General features: G+C 43.0%; 2 protein-coding genes across 3 annotated transcripts in view; both read right to left on the reverse strand.

The window, feature by feature from the left end:
- spire1a (spire-type actin nucleation factor 1a) overlaps window positions 1-2,803 on the reverse strand; it is a 42,357-nt gene extending 39,554 nt beyond the window's left edge. The window contains 1 exon segment of the mRNA XM_036145148.1: window positions 2,249-2,803. Within this exon segment, the coding sequence (XP_036001041.1) occupies window positions 2,249-2,603 (355 nt within the window). The 5' untranslated portion in view covers window positions 2,604-2,803.
- A 2,271-nt stretch (window positions 2,804-5,074) lies between these two features.
- Window positions 5,075-16,356, reverse strand: si:ch211-215i13.3 (brain and acute leukemia cytoplasmic protein). Of its 2 annotated transcripts, none has more exons than XM_012868568.3 (3): window positions 15,956-16,356; window positions 15,670-15,794; window positions 5,075-6,244 (listed from the first exon to the last, which is right to left on the reverse strand). In XM_012868568.3, the coding sequence occupies exons 1-3, from the start codon at window positions 16,092-16,094 to the stop codon at window positions 6,119-6,121; spliced, it is 390 nt and encodes a 129-aa protein (XP_012724022.2). In that variant the 5' UTR covers window positions 16,095-16,356; the 3' UTR covers window positions 5,075-6,118. The 2 variants fall into 2 exon arrangements, with proteins under 2 accessions (XP_012724022.2, XP_012724021.2); XM_012868567.3 differs by having other exon boundaries at window positions 15,652-15,794.
- Between the last annotated feature and the right edge of the window lie 1,465 nt (window positions 16,357-17,821).

Raw genomic sequence — 17,821 nt, forward strand, 5'->3', positions numbered from 1 at the left:
CTTAATAGGTCTCACATCTCTCTCATCACTAGGCCTGATAAGAATCAGGACAGAGCCCCAGCTGTCCCAAAATATCTCAGCGACAAGCCACAGGACGGCCAACTAGGCTCCCCACAAAATCTCCAAACTTCGTGTACTTAAAAGCTCTAAAGCCCGCGCTTCCCGGCATCCCTTTCGATTCTATTCCTGGTAGCGAAAAAGACGATCAAACGCACTGGCTGAATGTGTTCATTCTGTGGGAATCGGACCAGCGCAGGAATCTGCAATTAACCAGAGAGGGGAGGAGAAAAATCCGAAGAGACACGTTCCCGAGAAGGACGGGAGAGAAGCTCAGCACCGAAAGCCGGGCTGACAGGCAAGCCTCCTCGTCCTTCCACACCCAACTTTATTGCTCACGTATTCATGGAATGCAGTTTAGAAAGCCACAAGGCTTTGGACGCATTGTGCACCTGTTAAACACACCTGAGCCGACAGAAAGGAAGGAGCAGCTTCGCTGTGGAGCACATTTTCAGTACACGACCAAGCCCAGTAGGTGCAAGAAAGTGACATCAACCCTGACATAAGCATTTTCCACCTCCAAGTACAACACCGATGGGATCTGCTATTTGAAACGCCCCCATACTAGGCTATCGCTTAACAAACACAAGCTAACAATGTGTTTCTGTTAATAAACACAAGCTAACAATGTGTTTCTGTTAATAAACACAAGCTAATAATGTGTTTCTGTGCATTAACAATTCCCTACAGCCTGCAACGTTTCGATCCGTAAAAAAAGAGAAGCAAAAGTTGTTTTTCCCGCCAGGCGACAGCAGGCAGCGCGTGGAAAGGTCAACCCAAAGGTCAGCGTCACAAAGCAAGCCGATGCTCGGGTGAATTACAGAGCTGCGGGGAAACCTGGCCCTAAGAATGGAAGTGGGTGTGGGTCGGGCCTTTCACGCCAGACAAACATGTTCTGGTCGTTAGCAAATCGCTTTTTAACGTTAGCCTGTAACGAGGTGCCAGAAATAGCCCGTTTTAGCGCTTTAAAGGTTTACAGGCAATTGATGGAGAGGGGGGGGGGGGCAATGTTGATCTGTTAAAAGGCCAACTTAATATGCAGATTTCTTTTTATATTTGGCTTTTAGTTGACTTTCAGAATTTTTTTCATATCTCCTTTTTTTAAAATCTGTACTATCATTTCACTTTTGGTTTGGCAGTATAGTGATTTTAGATAATTGCACAACTATTTCATCAGGATTGTAGAAGCTATTTTTACCAGGAGCGTTGGCTCATCAACATGTTTCTTCCGTGCTTCAAACCAACACCAGTTTCACTGAAACATTTCAGTACAGGTTTTTTTTTTTTTTTTTTTTTTTTTTGTCCTTCCTCCTTTCCCTACTTAGGTTTGTTTGGCTCTTTATTACTTTTGTCTGTATTGCTGCTCTTTTCTATGTTTTGTAAAGCACCTTCTGTTGCCACTGTATGATATGAAGAGTGCTCTAAAGATATAGACCGAATGATCGATTGAATGATAATTTGAAATGGAAATTAAATCAAAACAAGGACTTCTTTTGGCACTGGGACGTAAATATTTTTTTCGATCACCAAGCTTTTATCTAAATGAGCCTCAGATCTTCTGTATTTGCTGTGTTTAAAGTTTCCCCTTCAGGTAACTGTAGCTCATTCTCCAGCTCAAATCTGTAAATTGACTCTTTCAGCATCAATAACACAAGCCTGTCAGCAGCTATATGACTAATCTGCCTCTGGCTTCCAGACAGTTTTTTTCTCTGGATGCTGGCTAAATTGTGGAGATCCGGCCTGAAAATAAGGTGGTCTAACATGTTTTTATTTATTTATTTAATCAGATCACGTGGTTTAGTGTTTACTGAAGCTAACTGACCAATATGGGCTCCACACAGTCATTCAGCCTGCATCAGGCAGCAATATGGCCCAGGGCTGTTGTGTAAACGACCCTGTGTTGTGAGTATAAAACCTGAGTAAGTCAGTATTATTCGTGGTATCTGCCAGCAGCTATGCGGTGATCTTTTTTTTTATTTTATTTTTTTATTAAAAGCCATATCGAGCGCATCTAAACCACATTCCCCACATGGCTGGAAGCAGACAACCACAACAACATGGCCTCTTTGTAGGGATGCTCCGTTCATTCGTCACACTGAGCTGGATGTGGAGATTCGGCCCTCGTAGTCTAGCGTGTGTTACCCGTGAGAAAAAAAAAAAACAATCCCAGCAACCAGTCTGCTTTCGTTACCTGCGCCGTCCTCAAAGTGCAGCCTGACAGCCCCGTCTCTCCCGATCCTCACGTTCCCGGGTCCCTCGATCCTCTTCGGGTAGTCCGCCGCAGAGGCGCCCGCCGCCTTGGACGAGCCTCTCCGCCTGTGTTTCTGCGCTAAAGTCCGACAGCACTGGTAGCACACCGCCCATGCCTGCTCCTCGTTTATCGGCTGGCTGTACAGAGTCAGGATCTCCTCCAGGGACAAGTCCTCGGAGCCGCCGCCGCCGCCGCCGATTTCCACGCTCACCTCTCCGGGGTTCAAATTCCGAAGAATGGTCGGCGAAGAAGAAGAAGACAGCGTCCCCTCCTTACTCCCGGGTCGCTTGGCCATCTTTTTTTTTTTTTAAACCATCCTTAATAAAAGTCCCGGTACAAAGAAGAAAAGAGGGTAGAGTGGAGGTTGATAAATGTTTAAGAGTTCCTGGGTCACATAGTCGGGTTCTGTGTGTGTGTGTCAGCTGCGTGTCGTTCAGTGACTCAGTGATGAGCGGAGCGACAGCGCAGCACCAACGGCTGAGCAGCAACGGCTGAGCAGCGGCAGCCCTGCCGCCAGCCTCCTCCGCATGGTCCCTGCGCCCGCCGGGTTCCGCTCAACCGTGTACGACAGCCATAATATTATTAAAGGGGGGAGAAAGAGACAATTTCAATACGTAAAAGAAATACACGTGTAAATGTGATAATTCAAACAAAATAAACACATGTTTTACACATCAGTTAAATTTGGCCGCACCTCATTAGAAATTTAATTCATTACACGTTTAAATCATATTTATTCCAGTATTTCTATACAAACTTAATCCAAAAAAAAGTAAAAAAAAAAAAGGCCCAAACAAATCTGGACTTCTTTTATTATTATTATTATTATTATTATTATTATTATTATTATTATTATTATTATTATTATTATTATTATTATTATTATTTTATATAGTATCCTGCCTGGCAATGTGGCAATAAGAATTGTTGTCTTTTTTATCCTGAAAATTAGTGCAATCTACTGTGATTTTTTTTTTTCAAGCTGTATGCTTGTCAGGGCCGGATTATCCATAAGGGCCAGTGCCCGGGGGGGGGCACCACATGACACATGCTTTAAAAATATATTTTTCATAAATTGAAATTGAAATTGAAATTGTTGAAAGACTATCCATTATTTTGATTTCAACATTTTAAAATAAGATATTTCAATATTGCTCACTGCTCATATGCCTACATGTAGTTGTGTAAGTTAGTAAATAGTAAATTACATTACAGAAATCCCCTTGATTATGTCTGATGTTTTTGACCGGAGCCTGACTTTGTGCATATAGAATGACAAATAAATCTATCTATCTATCTATCTATCTATCTATCTATCTATCTATCTATCTATCTATCTATCTATCTATCTATCTATCTATCTATCTATCTATCTATCTATCATTAATGCCAAAAAGAGCCCAACAGATTTTGCTTTCACAAGCGGAGCCTTACCGCTTTCGCCATATTGGCAAGTGGCTTTATTATAATTTATGCAGGGACTGTTTCATGTTATATGGACACTAAAACAAGAAGGTAGAAGAGGGGAAAAAAAGGAGAAAAGGTGAAAAATAGAGGCGATAAAAGGGAAAGAATGATACAACATCCTCAGTCTGCTTTTTCACCTGCAAAGAGAGATGTAAAGAGACTTCTACTCTGAATCTGAAGACGTTTCACTGTGAAGCGTTCTCAGTTCGAAATGTCTAGAGTAGTGTGGAATTCCTTTAATTACTTATTATGAATCCCCGAGTCACATTAAGAGTCTAAATGAATACACGCACAGTTAATTTCTGTGTCTCATGTTTCAAATTGAATTTGAAATAATTGATGTAAATTATTGTGAATTATGTACAGTCATTTCAGTTTGCTTAATAACAAAATAAGTTATTAAAAATATGGAAATGATAAAAAGGGTGCTTTGTGTTTTTGTTTTGTGAACTATGGAACTTTCTTAACTCGTGGATATCACCGGGATTTGTTACACAAATTCTTTATAAAGTCATTACCAATATTTTATTGTTTCAAACCTTTCTTCACTTGAATAACCTAGTTATTTATTTATTTATTATCCTCGAAGATGATATAAACAATCCCAAATACATTTTTTTTTCATCTTTGTATACTTTGTTGTTGTTTTCTTCCCTTAGGGTTTATTACTTACCACGTATCTGCATTTATTTGAAGACTCTGTGAAACTTTTGGTCCTCAACAACTGAGGACATTACCAAGGCTTCATCACCCTGATTCTCAAAAATGGGAGAGTTTTAAAGTCTAATCTTGTTGACAACTTTCAGTATATTTCCAAGGACCAAACGTGCTTTTAAGTGAGTTTTGGATTTCTACTCCCATCCATTAATAATCTAGGTTTAATTTTGGCAACCCTCTGAAACCTAGATTCTCATTGGTTAAGGCTTCTGTGTAATAACCAACAGACTGATATCTGTTTGGTTAATTATGAGGGGGAAATATAAATAGTTCGGAGCTATCACTTTAAGGAGTACTGTCCAGCGAGAATGAAGTAAATGTATTGTTGTTCTTTCTATTTTTCTTCTGACTAATTTAGATTTATTTCTTTAATATGTTGACATTACTTTGAGGTAGTGGTGGTAAAATCATCAGATTGTTATTATTGTGTTTATTTTAACTGACATATATGCTTCTAGTTTTGTATTAATAAAACAATAAGATAGAACATCCTGCTGTGTATTAAATCCAAAACCTTTGTCTTGAAAGATAGGTGTTGTGTGACTGACTCAACAAATGAAAACTCTTCAGAAGAACCAGGTATACCTTTTCAAGTCTGGCTGAAGTCATAACCAGCAGATTGTCTTTTATTTACATTCAGGGCCAGTTGAACAGAACAGCCTCCACCTCGTTCTTATAAGCCCTGCAGCAATGGCCGTCCAACAGCGCCACCTGCTGATCGTTAGGTTGGTTACCCTACTACCCCATCATCCGTGACCTCCTGAGTTTATTTCATGAGTTCTCGATATCTAAAATACTTTGAAGTCAAATGGCTTGCCAGTGTGTGAGAGATTTATACATGCAGGTCACTGCGAGCCCCAACAATGTTACACGTTGCATTGTTGGAAATAATAACATTTACCATTAAAACACAAAATAGAGACTAAAGGAGAACTGTAGAACACGTCATACAGAACGATTACAGAAAAAAATCAGCAGTTCCAGTTAAATCAAGAGGAATTGTAGGCACATGCAGGTGTAGTTTTTTTTTTTTTTTTTTTTATCTTGCAAAGACTGGAAAAGACAGTCTTTAGCCTTCAAGCTTCAGACATCCAAATCTCAGCTCCTAAACAGCACTTTAGGGTTTTTTTTAATCAAAATTACTCACTGCACTGACTGAGCCTAAACAGCACTCTAACAACAAAATAAGAGTATATTTGCACAAAGAAGTAAAGCAAATTCTTAAGGAAGCCCCAACACAGAGCACATTTCATGTGCAGATTGAGATTATAATGTGCATATGGGGCAATCTCTCCTTTTCCAGTGTTTTTTTTTTTTTTCACTTAAAGTTGTCTCAACACAGTGACACATTCCCTGACTGGTACTATGAGCATGGAGGAAAAGCATGGCGTTTGGTTCCACCTCTCTTCCTCACACATGCAACAACAATGCAGCATCTTGAGGTCTTTGGGTGGAGACATAAGCGGGCGCCCTGTTAGGTGAGTCGCTGCCTTCGGGGTCCCGAGCGGCGCAAAGTCACAAGCAAACATCATCCGGACATTTCTGCAACGCCTTGCCCTACGGTGTGATGAATTATTTTTTGCAGCCCAGCTAATTTTGCCTCATCACAGTGTCGCAGCTCTTCTTTCATCTCTCGTCGCTGGCGTCCTTCGGCTCAGGATCTCCGGCGCTTTTGACGCTGACGAGCTGGCCATCCTTGGACAAGGCGCTCGCCTCCTTCGATGCTCTCCTTTTGGAGTCACGAGTACTTTGCTGTGAAAAAGATTTTAAATATCACTTTGAATATCAGATATCAGTACAGTTGTGACCATAGGCAGTTCATGCACGATTGAACACACACACACACAAATGAAATGCTTCCCGGATGCTGAAACTGTATTTTATAAGTCAGTTTATTCAGCAACATTATAACTTAAACCTCAGTAAGCTGTGCGGACCTTTGATCTTGCAGCAGTAAGATGAGCTGAATTGGATTAAATGTGCATTGTGTCGACACCAGCATCCAACTTGTTGGCACTCCTGGTAAAGACGTGTAAAAAGTCTCAACTTAAAATATTTAATAATAAATTGGAACCCCTTCTATTGAAAAAGACACACAGTTTTCACATTTAAAAAAAAAAAAAGCCTGAACACATGTGGCATGCACGTGCATTCAGCTCCACCTGGCATTGATACTCTTGATTACATTAATAGCAATCAACTGCCCTCATCTAATTAGTATGACAGCTATGCAGACCTCATAAGCTTGTCAGAGAACAACAAAAAAAAGATTGAGTCTTCTCCAATCCCCAGTCAGTCGAGGCAGATGACCGTTCACACTTAGCCTGGTTCTGCTGGAGGTTTTTCTTCCCATTAAAGGGAAATTTTTCTTTCCACTGTCGCTTCATGCTTGCTCAGTATGAGGGATTGCTGCAAAGCCATCAACAATGCAGACGACTCTCCCTGTGGCTCTACGCTTCTCCAGGAGGAGAGAATGCTGCTTGTCAAGACTTGATGCAATCTGCTGGGTTTCCTTAGATAGGAATTTTTTTTTCTGTATATTCTGACCCGATCTACGGAGCCCGGGAGAGCTCACTTTAAGTGATATTTTTTTTCAGGTCATGATAATTTGTGAGCATGTTTCCTTTAATTGAGCCCTCGAATTAATAAAACGTGAGCACGTTTTCATTTAATTGAGCACTCGAATTAGTAAAACGTGCACACAATTTATTCGAGCACACGTTTTAATTATTCGTGGGTGCGTTTTGGTAGATCGAGATCTAGAATATACTATAACGTGCTCATGTTTACATGTGTCAAGACAATATTAAGTGCACGTTTTACAAATTGTGGCCACGTTTAAGTAGATCGTGCACACAATGTTCTATAACCATGTTCACTATATTGTGCTCTTGTTTAATAAATTGTGCCCTCGTTTTACTATGCTTAAAATGAGAGCTCAATTTAGTAAAATGAGCTCACACTATAGTAAAACGAGAGCACAATATAGTAAATTGTGCACACGATTTAGTAAAACGAGTACACAATATAGTTAAACGAGAGCACAATTTAGTAAAACGAGTGCACAATGTAGTAAAACGAGCGCACATTCTCTCAACATGCAAAACATTTTGCGCTGACCCCTCTAGGGCTCCATACCAATCTGTATAATCTGATTGAATTTGAATTTGGAAAGTGCCTTAAAATGACATGTTTCATGAATTGGCGCTATATAAATAAAACTGAATTGAATTAAATTGAATTATCATACAACTGCAAATCAAACAATACACGGCCATCCACCTAAACATTAACAGTATTCATCAGAGAAGGCAAGGACTCTTGGTAATCCCAGAGAAGCAGCGGAGACCTACAGCTGAAGTGATAGAAGCTCCTCTTCCAGGACAACTATGACATATTAACTCCTGCTCACAAATTTCGGCTTAAGAGGTGAGAACCAACCCACTGGTGAAAAGAAAGCCATAAACAGTCTTGCATGCAATTTGTAACAATTCATTCAAGGCACATGTGGAAGAAGGTGCTCTGGTCAGATGAGACCAAAAATCTTTTTTCTGGGTTTTAGTGGTGCAAGTGGCTCGTTTTTTTTTTTCAAAGTAGGCTGACAGGAAAGGGGGTTTTGAGAGAGTGGGGATGACATCGAACCTGGGTCAGCCATGTCAACAACTAATGGTGCGTTCCTTTTGCCTCGTTGGTCAGAACTCACGAGTCGCAGATTACGTCATCTCAGCCTTTTTGCATTACGGTTTCTCTCCGTCGGACAGTAGGAAAAAACATGGATGCTCGTAATGTTGTTAAAACAATAACAATGACAATAACGCTGTTCAAAGCTTACTGAAAATTAGCACCTTTACGACTGACTAAATGTTACATAAATAATAGAGAGCTACTACAAACAGTCAAACTATGAGATTTTACTCAATGTTGCCGCGAGTAGCAGCCATCATGAATGCACGTCAGGTACCATCCTGCTGCACCGACTTTCTGACTCATAATACCAACTTTAGGTGCCGTTCTCAGTTAAATTTTCCAACCCAGAGGTTGAGGATTCTGACTACCGAGGACAAATGGAACGCACTATAAGGCCTCCGTACATGGGTGCGCCACCCCTGCACCATCAGAGCAGGCCCTTGAATTCTGCAAAGATCCACTGATCAGTTTGCAACATTACAAGACCTTGAAACAGTATTCAGCCCCTTTGACCTATATTGCTACATTCCAACCTCTAGTTTAAATGTTTTAAATCGCATTTTATGTGATGGATCTGTAAAAAATAGTAAATGAGAATAGATAGATAGATAGATAGATAGATAGATAGATAGATAGATAGATAGATAGATAGATAGATACCATGGACTGTCTTTATTGGTCCATTGTGTCATTTACAATAAATACTCATAAATAAATTAGATACATACATACATACATACACAACCTCCCTAAAAAGGCCCAAAACCCAAAAGAAAAAAGAAAGAAGAAAATTAAATAAATAAACAAACAAATAAGAACCCCCCCCCCCCCCCCCCCCTCTCAAAAACTCAGAATAAGCATGTCATCATCTATTCGACATAAAACATCTCCAACTCCCCAAATACAAATAAATTCATTCAGGTCTGACACCATTTTATAATAAGAAAATTCAGTCCTGAGACGTGCCGCCACCAAACCTCTAAACATAAGCCCAGCATCTGCAGAACCTGCCCCCTTCATTTTATTTCTCCTGCTCAACCAAATGCTCATTTTAGCCTGACCCAACAAAAAATTAACCAAACAGATCTTTCCCCTTTGTGCTGCCAAGTACCTGGGTCCAAAAATAAACAACTCACTGTTAAAACTAATTCCTAGAGCTCCCACCCACTGCTTTAAAAGTGAAAATAGGGGACCTATTCTGGGACATCCTATCCACAGGTGTTCTAACGTCTCCTCAGCCTGACAGAACGCGCACTGACTCCCTGCCCTGTGATCGATACGTGCCACGTGTCTGTTAGTGGCCACGGCCCCGTGCACAATCCTCCACTGGAGATCCGCACTGCGTTTCTCCAGGGGAGCCTTGTACAGGGACCTCCAGCTGCCCCTGGGAGACGAACCTGGTGCCAACATACCCGACCACCTCGAATCTCTGACCCCTGCCAGCATCGCTCTGTTCAGGACTTTTACAGATACCTCATATAGGCTCTTCTTTGGTGCTTCCGAAAAGTTCCACAGTTCTGGCTTTTTAAAAGACAGCAGGAGCCCATCTGCTTCCTCCTGCTCCTCCACTGCAGCACTAATGGACAGCTCTGGAAAACCCTCCTGATGCTCTTCAGCCTCTAGTGCCCTCCTGAAGGATCCGGGAAGTCCACTTATCACCTCCTGCACCAATCTGTCCATGAGGCGTAAAGACTTGGTCCCTGTGTCCTCACAGATCTTTGCAGCACTCTTCCACTGACCGTCTGCCCTCAGTCCTGCCAGCTTCGTCAGCCCCGCTGCTATGAACATCTTCTGGATACTCACAGAGGCCAAAATTCTGCTCCTTATTGCCGGGCTATGGAACAAAGGTTCATCACCTACCATCCCATACACCTTAGAGCAGTTCCTTTTACTTTTTAAAACTGTTCTCCAGTCACCCAACACTGACTGATAAAAACTGGAGGTTTGAGTGATATCCATTCCCTCTAGGTCCAATAGAAAAAGATGCCTGTCGTACTGCAGGTTTCCAACTCTTTGCAGCAGCAGGGATGCCGTTTGAGTCCAGGGCTGCTGCGTTCTGTACAGATATCTCTGTGCTGTCTGGAGCCGAATCGCAGTTATGCGGCTCCTGAGGTCAATCAGCCCCTGACCCCCTTCCGCCACAGGTAAAAACAGCACAGCTGATCGAATCCAGTGGTAACCATCCCATAAAAAGTCCACCAGTGCCTTCTGTATCTGTTTCAGTATATTGTCCGGAGGAACAAGAACGGTTGCCCGATGCCAGAGCATGGATGCAGCTAGACTGTTGACAACCAAAGTCCTCCCCCTATATGACAACTGGGGCTGGACCCATTTCCATCTAGACAATCGGGCACCTATTTTCTCACCTATGCCCTCCCAGTTCTTTAACTGAAAGTTCTCATTTCCTAGATATACACCTAGCACCTTCATACCTTCTGTGCTCCACTGCAGCCCGGCCGGTAAGGTCGGCCTCTCTTTATTTCTCCACTCTCCCAGTAAAAGACCCCCACACTTCGACCAGTTAACCTTTGCTGAAGAAGCTTGCTCGTATAGTTTTAGTTTTTGTTCCAGAGTCCTAACATCATTTTTGCATCCTATAAAAACTGTTACATCGTCAGCATATGCTGACAACCTAACCGAAACATTTGTTTTTCCTGCTAATTTTAAACCTGATATATTTTTCCTGAGCTGATGCAATAAGGGCTCAATAGCCAAAGTATATAGCATCCCAGAAAGAGGACATCCCTGCCTGATCCCTCTCTGTACAGAAACCGGTCTGCTGAGTCCCCCTCCTACCTTCAATAATACAGTGACCCTTGAATACAACAACTCAATACATGAAATAAAAAAATTACCAAAACCAAATGCTTTAAGTGTTTTAAACAAGTATTTATGATCAACTCTATCAAATGCCTTTTCTTGATCCAGAGAAAGCAAACCTATATCTAATTCCTGGAATTTTGACAGATCTATGATGTCTCTGAGTAAAAACAAATTGTCCATTATTGTCCTGTCAGGGACACAGTACGTCTGGCTGTCGTCCACAATTGAGTCCATATATTTTTTAAGTCTATTCGCCAGTACTTTGGCCAGAATTTTATAGTCGGTGCAAAGTAGTGAGACTGGCCTCCAGTTCTGTAGAAGTCCCAAGTCTCCTTTCTTTGGCAGTAAAGTCAGTACTGCCCTCCTACAGCTCGTCGGTAACGTCCCAGAGTCCAAACATCCTTCGAAAACGTCCATCAGGTCCTTTCCAATAGCTTTCCAAAATGTCTTATAAAATTCTGCTGGAAGTCCATCGACACCAGGCGCCCGACCACAGCTGAGCTGGCTCACCGCTGTAGACAGCTCCTGAAACTGCACCCTGGACTCCAGGAAGGCTGCCGACGCCTCCCCTAAACGAGGAAGTCCCTCCAGTATCTCCTCCACACGACCTGGGTCACACTCATCCGCTCTAAACAAGCTGCTGTAAAAGTCTATGGCCAGCCTCCTCATCTCAGACGGGTCACTGGTCACCGACCCATTGGACCTCTTAAGGTGCATAATCTGGTTATGTTGCCTGACCTTTCTTTCCAGCTTAAAAAAGAATCTAGTAGGTGAATCTATGTCTTTAATAGATAGGATTCTAGATTTTATTAAAGCTCCTTTAGCTTTTTCATGTAAAAACCTGCTTAATGATTTCCCTCTTCTTCTCCCAAGTCTTATTATTATCATTATTTCTGTCCACCCCATTAGTTATACCCTCTTCCAATACATGAAGTTCCCTTTCCAATAACTCAACCTGATCCCTTTCTATTGCCTCTGTGTGTGATGTGTATTGCTGACAAAAAATTTTAATCTGTGTCTTCCCCACCTCCCACCATTGACCTATGCTTTTAAATTCTGACTTTCTGCTTTTCCACTGACCCCAGAAATCAGTGAAAGACTGACAGAAATTCTTATCATGGATTAGTCTTATATTAAAGTGCCAATAAGGAGATCTTCGAGGAGGCACCATTAAAGAAAAATCAAAAGTTATTAAGTGATGGTCTGAAAAACCAACTGGTGATATCATGGCTGCAGTTAGCCTATTGCTGCATGTGTTACTGACATACATCCTGTCTAATCTGGCTGCACTAACCCGGCCCTCTGTGACTTTCACCCAGGTATACTGTCTGGTATTTGGATGGAGTGTCCTCCAAACATCTACCAGACTGTTCTCTTTAATTATTTTTGTTAAAAAAGAGGCTGATAATGAGTTGGGCTCTCTCCCATTCCTGTCCACTGAATGATTAGTAGTGCAGTTCCAGTCTCCTCCCACCACTACAACTGAGCTGCTACTGAACTGTTTTAAAGTTTCATTAAGTTTTTGTAAGAGGCTGATCCGGCTACCAGCAGAGGTGTAAGCATACATATTGACAAACACAAAAGGTGTTTCTCTTATTGTAGCCTGCACCACCTGTATATGCCCAGGTTCTATCTCAGATACTGTTACCTGTGACAGAACAATGTGTTTTGCAAACAGAATGGCTACACCTGCACTCAGATTAGAGCCGTGGCTCGGGAACCACGACCCCCCCCAACCTAAGGCCCAATCTGTGTTGTCTGCTGGAGTGGAATGTGTTTCCTGTAGGAATAACACATCAATCTTTTTTCGAGTAGCTAGCTCAGATATTAAAGCCCTCTTATGTTTGTCCCTCCCTCCATTGATGTTTAAAGATGCTATTTTTAGACTCTCCATAGAGATATTGCAGAGAAGAAAAAGGGTAAAGATTGAACCCAGCATTAAACAGTAGGAAGAAAAATTCACCATGTGACTATTCATATTGGATCTTTCTCTTGGACTTTTTACCGGTTTTTCCTCTCTGAGCCTTCCTAAGGATTGCCAGATGTTTATTTAGACGGTAGCGCCTCTTTTCATCAAGGAGGTCATTGCTAACCAGCCTCTTTAATATACTTACTGATTTAATAAATTTATCTGTGTCCTCAAAGTAGTCACTGACTTTCACTGATTTGTTAAATGTTTCATCCAGAAACTCATTAATTTCCTCTAAAGAATAGAGGTCAATCCTTCTGCCCACCACTTCACTGATGGATGCTGTGTCTGACTCAGTTTCATATTCCATGTCGTCTCCACATGAAGTCTGACTACAGACTTCCCCCTGTCCTGTCCCACTGGTGCTAGCTCTGTCCTCAGTGCTCTCTACCTGTATCTCAGTTACACTTTCTGCAGCCTCCTGCTGCTTCTCCACCTCAATCGGTTCAGTTATCTCCGTTTCAACATTACATTCCGCCACCTTAGCCTCCACAACGGCCACAGAGTTCCCAGCTACAGAAACGGGACTCAAGACCACGGGGCTTGTGACCACCGGGTCCCCGGCTACGGGCATCTGGTTCGCCGCCTCCGGACCCTCCGCGGTCGGCGCGGGCTCCGCGGGGATCGCCGCGGGGACCGCCGCGAGCCCCGCGGGGACCTCCGCGAGCCCCGCGGGGCCCGCCGCGAGCCCCGCGGGCGCAGCGCCGCGCGCGGACCCGGGAGCAGTAGAGCTACCATCTTTAGCCAACATTTGCCCATTCTCCTGCTGTTTGTGTGGACACGCTGATCTTTTATGTCCGACATCTCCACACTCGAAGCATTTCATGTGTCCCGAGCTGGCGTACACCATGTAAAGCCCTTCACCGTGCTTCACGCGGAAGGAGACCTCCAGTGTCTGCGTGGGGGACTCCAGAAACATGAACACCTGCCGTCTCAGAGACTGCACATGCTTCAGTTTCTGATCTTTGCATCCCAAACTAACGGTCCGGAACCCGCTCGCCATTTTTCCGAACCTACGGAGCTCGTTCTCCAGAAGGGCGTTCGGGATGAACGGCGGAACACCGGATACGGTGATCCGCGTAGACGGCACAGCCAGCGGGCTAACCTGCACCAAAGAGTCCCGGATAATTACTCCGGACTCAATCAGCTGGTGAACGGTGGACTCATCCTTTAAAAAAACAACAACCGCCTTATTCATGCGCGAAGCATGAGACAATTTACTGTAACCTACCTGCTCTCCTACAGCCAACAACACCTCCTCCACAGAGGCTTCCGGAGGGACAATCCGGACCCCCTGCCTGATGGACGGAGCAGGTGTCTCGGAGGACGCCATGCCTCCTCACACCCACCTGTCTAACCAAACACTTACTTACCTAACACTCACATGAAAAAAAACAAATTACTCTTACCTGATTTACCTGCTTTAGTGCATTCAGAACAGTTGGAAAGTTGTTTGAAACCGAAATACACCAGGGAAAGAATCACCATTTGTAACTAGCGCCACTCTCACGTCCACGTCTACTACCTACGATCACACACCGGAAACGGAAATGGATAGATAGATAGATAGATAGATAGATAGATAGATAGATAGATAGATAGATAGATAGATAGATAGATAGATAGATAGATAGAGCAACCAACTACCTTCAAAGATGACATAATTAGTGAAATGAAGTCAACCTGCATGCAATCTAAGTGTCACATGATCTGTCAGTAAAAACACCAGGCAAGAGGCATCACACTATGAAGACCAAGGAGTTCTCCAAACAAGTCAGGGACAAAGGTGTTGAGAAGTACAAGTCAGGGTGGAGTTATAAAAAAAAACATTCAAATCTTTGAAGTTTCCAAATCCAGATCATGACGCGACATACTGCTAATGCAAAACTCCTGTGGTTTAAAGGGAAACATGAGTTGGAATGACTGAGGAATGGGCAATGTGGGAACCTCACAGAGACTTAACCAAAGCCACTTGCAGCTGTAATTGACAAAAAAAGTGGCTTTTGAAAGTAAACAGGGGGAAAACATTTCTGCACTCTAAATTGTCTGTATTTGCTCTGCTTGTTTGCTTCACGATAAAACAAAACATCTTCAAAGTTGTGGGGCATGTCCTGTAAATGAACTGGAGCAAACTCTCAAACAATCCATTTTAATTCCTGGTTGTGAGGCAAAAAAAAAAAAAAAAAAAAAAAACATCAAGGGGGGTGAATACTTTTGCAAGGAGCTATAAGTTCAAGCGCTTTTGGGTTATGCAGAAAAAGGACAATGATCTCAAACACCCCAGCGTGTCAATGCTGAGCGGCTAAAAGGAATCAAAACGAAGGTTTTGAAGTGGCCTAGTCAACGTTTAGATCTAAATTTGATCGAGATGTTGCAGCGTGACCTTAAACTGGCTGTTTAACAGGCCAAAATTCGGAAACACTGATTTCCAGTGGATGACACACCTTGAAATTTAGGTAGCAATTACTCTTTTACATCGCTCCAGGTTGGTTTGGATCGTTTTGAGGGTTTTTTCCCTCCCATAAGTTAAACCAATCATTTCAGAACTGCCTTTTGCATTCACTCAACTCATTTTTGCCAGATTGTAAAATGCGTTTTACAATCTGGCAACAGCATCTGAAACAACATGTGACAGTAAAGCAAAGGCAGAGGAGAGAGGTAAGGGGGGGCCAGTAGCTACTTTATCACAGCACTGTACATCAGTCAAGGATCGCCTGGGTCTCCTCTGGTGGCTGGATCCATTGGTGGTGATGGCCTGCTTCCCACACTGGGTTCCTGTCGTTACCATCCTCTTCTCCTTCAGACCGGCCTCCACAGCTTTACCTTTAGCAGAACAATAATAATAATAGCAATAAATCAACAAAACGTGCATTCGCATTTTTGCACCTGAATACAATTTCCCCCCCTCCGACCCGCATGCAGTGGGTTTCCAGAGGCATTCGGCCTGCAGAGACAGACCCCACGGAATCCGCGTCAAAACTTACTGTTCGGAACCGAGACGGGGCTTTCTACGTCCGTGTTGGTCAGCCACGTCGACTCTGTTTCTCTGGTCCAGCTCTCATGGTACCTCGGCTCGATTATCGCGTCCGCCCGACTCCCTCCACAACCCATCGAGAAAACCATCCAAGGCAGGTGTAGCTGACGCTGACACGGGTAAAAGGAGGAGGAGGATGAGGAGGAGGAAGATGGAAACAGGCGGCTTGGTTCGTCTCACCGCAGCCGCAGCAGCAGCAGCAGCATCCTTCACATCGGTTCGGTCCCTGTTTATGTTTCCATCAGCATCCTCCTCATCAGCTGCTGCTGCTGGCTGATGTTTCTCTCCACAGGCTGTCAGCAGCTGACCAGCATCAACACACACAGAGGCGGTGTGCGTCATCGGGAGAGGGGAGGGGGAGGAGGAGCTCACGCTGCGCAGACTCCGAGCCGCTGATTGGCTCGGCTCAAGACGCTGCGAGCATCATCACCACGACGAGCGTCGTCATTATCCCTCATGCAGGTAAATACTGCACACTCCGGATGAAAATTGTTCAACAGAACTATTAGGAAAGGTGTGCAGTAATTCGGGACACTAAGGGTTCACATTTTCCTGTTTAATGTCTCAGTAAATAATCATTCAGACTGACAAGGCTAAAAGCTAATTATAATATACCCTATGAATAATACATTAATTAGAAACAATAACCGTACAGACCCGGCGGCATGGGCGGGCATTGGGGGGCCGTGCCCGCCCTGTGAGCCAGCTGTGCCCGCCCTGGACTGGAAGCTGTCTTTTGTTTTTATATATATACCTCGGAGTGGCCATCGTTCTATTAGTACTATCTTTGATGTGTCAACCATACAATTTAACCAATCAAATCAATGACTGAAGGCAACATGCTAGCCAATCACAGATCGAGTGGGGCGGGACACTGAGTTATAGCCTTCAGTCGGTGCTGCGGACGGCTCGGCTGTCAGTGGTCACCGTCGGTGTCGGTAGAGCGGGATGGAAATTTGGTCTGATTACCAAACAATTACAAGAAGTGACAACGAAGCAGACAAGAGCGAGCTGGAAGCAGCGCGATTAATTACTGTTTGAAATGTCAGCACTGAAGTCTAAAGTGGAGTAAACATTGACGCTAGGAGGGTTAGCTAGACACCTAGCAGCACCAGGAGCAGATCTACTGCCAAACTGGAGAAACTTGGGTTACTTGTAGACAGAAGGGAACTCTGCTTTGTTCTGCTCCTTGCGCTCCATACCTGCTGTGTGAATTTTTACTTCAGTCAGTGTTCAGCCTGATCTCATGCTAATAAGCATGTAGCTTATGCTGGACTTTGAGTCAAGACACAGCGCTACAGGTTACCCTATCTCATTGATAGTTTCCAGTAACCCAACATAAAACCTGCCCAACTTAAAAGGAAAAAAAAAGCCCAAATCTCAAACTCTCACGTTAAAAGCACAGAACTATTAAACACATAAGAACTATTAAACATAAGAATATGCCATTAACACACAACTGCACTGAAGCAAAGAAAAAAAACTGTGCATACGGCCTCCGAGCAAAATATGCAATCAGACAACCACATAACACACACAATCTCTTTAACAATCATGATATATCAACCGGAAAAAAATATTTATAAATAGCTTCCCAACATGAGTTGTAAATCTACCTTAATATAAACTTAATTTCTCTCAGTATAGGTCAATTAAACATATCTCTTACACACAGTCCTGAAATATTTTTAAGTTGATAAGTAGAACTCAACCCCTCCTGGGCGTTTACACTGACCAAACACTTGATTAACCATTATTCTTTTCTTGTTTTATCATACCAATCAATAGTATTCATTATAACTACTATTCAATGATG

The sequence above is a fragment of the Fundulus heteroclitus genome, chromosome 13 (assembly GCF_011125445.2).
Source record: "Fundulus heteroclitus isolate FHET01 chromosome 13, MU-UCD_Fhet_4.1, whole genome shotgun sequence".
Taxonomy (NCBI): Eukaryota; Metazoa; Chordata; class Actinopteri; order Cyprinodontiformes; family Fundulidae; genus Fundulus; species Fundulus heteroclitus.

Bases quoted from the DNA above. Each gene is read 5' to 3' on its own strand.
- si:ch211-215i13.3 (XM_012868567.3), bottom strand. From the start codon at position 16,094: ATGGTTTTCTCGATGGGTTGTGGAGGGAGTCGGGCGGACGCGATAATC. The intron at 15,795-15,955 runs GTAAGTTTTGAC...GTTCTGCTAAAG, and splicing joins CCCCGTCTCGGTTCCGAACA to GTAAAGCTGTGGAGGCCGGT. The intron at 6,245-15,651 runs GTAGCTACTGGC...TCTTTTTCACAG, and splicing joins ATGTACAGTGCTGTGATAAA to CAAAGTACTCGTGACTCCAA.